Raw genomic sequence first — 6,393 nt, forward strand, 5'->3', positions numbered from 1 at the left:
CCCCTTTATTTATGTCCATCCAGCATCTTCCTATTGGCTCATCACATGATGGATGGTTTTACTGGCCAGTAGGTTCATAAAGCTGAAGGGGGCAGATCAACTATTAACACTGCCAAAAATAATGTTGATATAGTGGAGCACCCTGGAATTTGGAGGACCTGGTCCATTAGGGAAAACATCCCAAGGTTACATTGTTTCTGTTGTAGACTTCTGAATTCATGCTGTTGCACAACATATGGCATTGTAAGGTGAAATAAGCCTTAGCACTTGTTTTGAAAAATGAAATGATGTTGTATAAGTAATTGCCCTTTGTAGCACTACCTTGCCTATGTCATTTAAATGGAACCTTTTCCTAAAAGAACATGTGGTGTGCAATGTTCACTGGGAAGAATGCTCCCTACATCTGTGATCATTGGGGAGAATCCCCCTTCCTCCACATATAGATACAAATAAAATTGTGCAGAGGTATGATGGGCCGCCAGTTTGAGACCTTTGCTGTAGACTATTTTGAACTATAATTTAATGCTTGGTTATGTAATATTGCTATTTCACAACAGTAAATATTCTGTGCTTTTTGATATGGAATAAATCCAACAGGCATCACACAGGAACATATTAGATTTTTGCATTTTCCTTTCGAGTTACTATTGAAGTTTGGAATAAAAACAAGAAGATTTGAAGCTTTGTGACTAGGCCTATTTGTTGTAGGAAATGTGCTAATTAAACTTTAGCAATACACACAAACATACAGTGGGGGTTATTTACTAACGGCAAAGCCACTTTGCACTACAAGTGCAAACTACAAGTGCAAAGTGCACTTGAAATTGCACTGAAAGTGCACTTGAAAGTGCAGTCTCTGAAGATCCGAGGGGGACATGCAAGGAAAATAAAAAACAGCATTTTAGCTTGCACATGATTGGATCACAAAATCAGCAGAGCTTCCCCTCTTTTCAGATCTACCCCTCGGATTTACAGCAACTGCACTTCCAAGTGCACTTTCAGTGCAATTTCAAGTGCACTTTGCACTTGTAGTGCAAAGTGGATTTGCCTTTCGTAAATAACCCCCAAAGTCCTGCTAGCTCTCCTTTATTATGATGCTCTATTATCTTAGCCTCAAAATGTGCTCCCAATCCATGACTGTGGTTTGTTACCTCTATTTATCAGACCAGCCATTTGTAATATAACATATATAACACATATAATATATGAAATATACATATATTAACATATAATACATATAATAACACATATGTAATATAACACATCCATATATACCTGCATTAGAATAGAGCCCATCTTCCATCAGAATTCAGTCATGAGGAATATATCAGTGTTTATAAATTTATACAACAAATAATACAATTATTATTTTATAAATTACAACTATTTTCAGGTGACATCTGAAATGAGTAAATTAATTGCACAGGATGTTTTTAAGAGGATGGCATTAAATACAGAGTTTGACTCACATTTTGATTCTACAGAGGTAAGTCTGTTTAAGGGTATCTGTTTAGTTTAAGGGTATCCAACTATATATATTTTTTTATTTTTACTTCCCTCCACCTAAAAGATTTCAGTTTGTTGTTCAACTGAGTTGTACAGTTAGGTCACATTATGGTGGAAAAAGTTCTAAAATTATTTATCTTTGTCTCATTTTTTTTACATCACAGAGACCTGACATTTTAACAGGGGTGTGTAGACTTTTTGGGCCAGATTCACAGAAGAGATACGACGGCGTATCTCCTGATACGCCGTCGTATCTCTGAGTGTATCTATGCGACTGATTCATAGAATCAGTTACGCATAGATAGCCCTAAGATCCGACAGGCGTACGGCTTCTACGTTCGGATCTTAGGCTGCTGCAATACTTCGGCCGCCGCTGGGTGGAGTTCCTGTGTCGGGTATGCAAATGAGCTTTTACGCCGATCCACAACGGTTTTCGCATTCGTTACGTCGTCGCTAGTAATTTTTCCCCGTCACAAAGTTAGGCCTGCTTTAACATGGCTTAACTTTAGATGAGCCATGTTAAAGTATGGCCGTCGTTCTCGGGTCGAATTTACATTTTTTTTTTTTTTGCGTAAGATGTCCGGGAATACGAAAGTACGTTACGCACGTCGCCATTCAAAAAAATGACGTCACTTCGCGCAAAGCACGGTGGGAATTTCAAAACGGAGCATGCGCAGTACGTCCGGCGCGGGAGCGCGCCTAATTTAAATGGTACACGCCCCATTTGAATTAGGCGGGCTTGCGCCGGACGCCTTTACGTTACACCGCCGTAAGTTTACACGCAAGTGCTTGGTGAATCAGGCACTTGCGCTGAAAACTTGCGGCGGTGTAACGTATAGACGATACGTTACGCCGCCGCAAGTATATGTGAATCTGCCCCTTTATATCCACTGTTACATTGGTCTAAGCTGAAGCAATGTTGCCATTTAAAAATTTCCATACCTGGAATTCTTTTTTAATAAACTGTCAGGGTTAGTATTTAGTCTTTTTAACATGTATCGGTAATAAAGGGTTTCTCTGTAGGTGTGCCGCATATTTGTAATACATATATTTATGATTCATGCATACCTCCCAACTTTCTGAGATGGGAATGAGGGACACCTATTAGCAAATGTATGTAGGCATAGGACACACCCCCTGCCACGCCCCCTCAAATGAGAATTCAATAAAAAAAATGATTGGTTAAACCCACAAGTGCTTTTTTTTTACCATTACTATTCCTTTATACTGGCTTTTGAAATTTACAAATTCAGCAATTTAGAAATTGGATGAAAGATTTAGCACTAGGAAACACTTTTTGAAAGATAAAAAGTGCATTTTATATACAACTACATAGATCAGACCAAAATGAGGGACGAATTAGGAGGAAAGCGGGACAGAAGGACTTTGTTCCAAATCAGGCACAGTCCCTCGAAATCAGGGAAAGCTATGTTCATGTGCAATGTGTTTTCTGTACAAATGAGCAGCATTATGTAACAATTCTGCATTGCAATGATTTTTTATAATTCTGCTCATTTGTACAGAAATATTACATAATCGTACCAAAATTCATCAACAGGCCTGTGGGGAGTATTTATTGGTTGTGCTATTTAATGTCTTTCACATTCGTAATCAACTTCTGAATAAGACATTTCCACAATACCTGCTACATAGTAACTTACAAAGGAGAATCACAATGACAAACCACAAAACAATACAGCAAGAAGAGCTAGACATTTAACCTAGATACACAGGTGGATCCATTACCCACACTCTGTAATTAAATATCTGTATTAGGCAAAGAACTCTTGACAAAGTCACCCAATTAATTGTTTGTCCTGCGGGTAATGTTTTCATATAAACTACTCATCTCATTTGTATATAGTAGAACAAAATGTCTCTTACCAAAACCTGCAAGGCGAGGGTACAAAAGAAAGTGTCATTAGCGCTATGCTGCAGATTAAACCAATAATTAAAATGTACTTTCATTGTCTCTGTGAGCATAAAGTGACAAGCAAACTAATAATCCTTTACCTCTCAGCAATATATTTTAATTTAGTCGACTTTCCAACACAGTCTCTTGGTTATAAGTCTTTATGTAATGTAACTCCAACAGATCATGTTTTCCAATAGTAATAAAATCACATTTACATTGGATGAGAAGTGTTCCTTGTGCTGGTAGTGCCCCTATTTGTTGAAATGTTAATTTTTCTGCCACCCCATAACACCCGCCCAGTTGTGATCTGCTGGTGCTGTGGGGGTATTATGAGCCATTGGACCGGCCACAGGCACTCTTCAATTGTACCAATTACTGCCACCTTTTCCACTCCCTTGCTCAGTTCATAAAAGCTGTACTATTGCTTCCAACAATGAAAAGGGATCTATGAATGGAGGAAGTGGACCTTTCCTTCATCTGCCCATCCTCCATACATACAGCACTGTTTATTGTGGGAAGCGTAGTCTGCACTTTTGACGTGCCTGTGACAGGTCCAGCAGCTCATAGATCGCAGATGTTGAGGTTTGGAGGGGCAGAGGAGTGTTCAGTACTACTAGGAACACAGCCTCAGGGACTTACAAAATCATACCCCCCACACACACTCAGGGACCATACCTTTTATTACCAGCCGTCTGTTTTGGGACCTGTCCAGTGGCATAATTGGTATGTAAACCTTAATGTGGCTGTAAGACTCTGAAATCAAAAACTAATAAAACATATGCCGCTATAGCAGGGGTGTCAAACTCAATTTCATTGCAGACCTCTTCAGCATTATGATTGCCCTCAAAGGACCGGTTGTATGTGTAAGGCCATATAAATGTATCTGCTCTTTATCATATTAAATAATTGCGTTTGCATTCAATTATTACTGGTGTTAGTAATAACATAAAAGAGAAGTGCAGGCTTTAAAAAAAATCAAACACACATACTCACCTAGATGGATGTAGCATTGATCTGATGCTGCACCTGGTCCCTTCTGTCTCTAAGACCAAGAACTGAGTGATCAAAGATCTGTGATCGCTCAGTTCTCACTCTTCAGTGAGCAGAGAGCTGGTGACTGCCAGCCTGCCCAAAGCTCTGCCCTGGGCTGTGCAGGGGGTGGGAGCGGCTGGCTCAGGAGAGAGGCTGAACCAGCTTCTGGTTAGGCATCTGGGTGGATCCCAACGTTAAAGCCGGGATCTCTACAGTCTGAGTGAAGTCAGCCGACAGCAAACAGCGAATATGGATCACAGGAGTGCAGAATGAAATTCACTCTTGTGACCCACAGGAGAAATAGGGCCAAAAGTAGTGCTAACTACTAGCGCTGAAAGTATAAGTCTAGGAAAAATAATAGCAAGCAGATATTTAAGTGTACAACTATTGTACAATTTATTGAAAAATTTGTTATGGTAACAGAAAGTTCTTTTTTTTAATCATTGGACAAATATTACCAAGCACTGTTTATTGGTACCGTTGTACAATGGCAAACCAAATAGTTGTGCTCTGATTTAATGTGCAAACTGCAGAAAGTGCAGGGTCTGGAAAAGAACCTGAGGGCTGGAGTCAGCTGCCAGAGTCGGCTGAATGTTGAAAGCAGGGGCCGCGGAGATGAGGGGCTGCTGTAGTTGCACAGAGATGCACAGGATCTGTAGGAGGTATTCTGTCCTCCTCTCTGCCGGCGACTGTTGAGACAAAGTGGAGGTGGAGATGAGAGGGGGGAGAGGAGAGGATATGCAGGAGAGGTACAAGAACCACATGAAATGGCCTAATGAGCTGGATTTGGCCCACGGTCCTTGTGTTTGACACGTGTGCTATAGTGTTTACTATGCTCAATTCAAATCATCTAGTGTTTGCTCTCTCCTCCCTTTGCTAGCTGCATGAGTCACTTCTGGCAGGTTAAGCTGACACCACAGATTTCCAGGGGACGTCCCTTCTGAGTAAAATTTAGGACCACAGAGTAGTCACTTTTTGTTTTATCTACAACCCCTTAATTCTGGGCTGGGTTCACACTTATGTGAATTGGATGAGGGTTTCCCTGCATCCAATTTATATGCCAGGAGACTGTGACCAGCTCTTAATGTTCACACAGCTCTGGGATGGCTGCAAAGAGAATTGCACAGGAGTCCTGTTTTTCTTCTGGTCCAATTCAGGACCGAAGTCATCCAAAAATTCACACCGAAATCAAATCTGAAACGGTGAACAGGGACCCCCTGCTGTGAGACACTTGGTATTAGGTGTAAACCCAGCCTTACCTGCTAATTTATTACTATATTTATCACATGAATTCAAATATAATTATGGCACCTTTCTGTCTTTTTTTAGGTTCAAGAATACTTGAAGAATACAAATCCCTTGAATTTCTAAAATAAGTCATGCTATGTGTATATTCACTGCAGTTAACCCTGACATTTTTTAACAACTATTAGAGAATTGTAGTTTGTTATAGAATTAACCTCTTAACCTCCCTGGCGGTATGATTATGTCTGGAATTTTGTACCAAAAGCGGTACAATTTTTTGCATGGAAATTTGGCGTTTTATACTGTAGGCCTGCAATTCTTAGGAATAACTCACTTAAATCTGCCCAAACAAGAGTCTAGTAGATATCCCGGGTATGATAAAGTTTGAAACATAAAATTATAAATTATAATATAATAAATAACTATAAATAATTATAACAAATAATAATGTAATTATAATAAAAATTATTCAATAATGTAATCAAATCAAAAACACTGAAATTTGCTCAGTTGCAGAATTGTCGCTGTCATTATTTTTATTGTTTGATGACGAATTTCCCCACAAATCGCTATCGCTCAATTATGCAAGTGATTCTAATTTATTATTGCTGTTTTCTAGCTGGTTTAAAAGCACTTTTGATGTAAAGGGACACTTTTTGGTTGCTATGGACAATCTCAAGTTTCCAGGCAGTGTA

At 39.5% G+C, this 6,393-nt stretch overlaps 1 protein-coding gene across 2 annotated transcripts in view; it reads left to right on the top strand.

The window, feature by feature from the left end:
* The window catches only part of LOC120923047, a 140,494-nt gene extending 134,590 nt beyond the window's left edge, over positions 1-5,904 (top strand). For both annotated transcript variants that reach the window (XM_040334899.1, XM_040334900.1), the window contains exons 9-10: positions 1,394-1,486; positions 5,783-5,904. In XM_040334899.1, the coding sequence (XP_040190833.1) occupies positions 1,394-1,486; positions 5,783-5,824 (135 nt within the window). In that variant the 3' untranslated portion in view covers positions 5,825-5,904. The remainder of the gene's footprint in view (positions 1-1,393; positions 1,487-5,782) is intronic.
* The last annotated feature ends 489 nt before the right edge of the window (positions 5,905-6,393 follow it).

The sequence above is a fragment of the Rana temporaria genome, chromosome 1 (assembly GCF_905171775.1).
Source record: "Rana temporaria chromosome 1, aRanTem1.1, whole genome shotgun sequence".
Taxonomy (NCBI): Eukaryota; Metazoa; Chordata; class Amphibia; order Anura; family Ranidae; genus Rana; species Rana temporaria.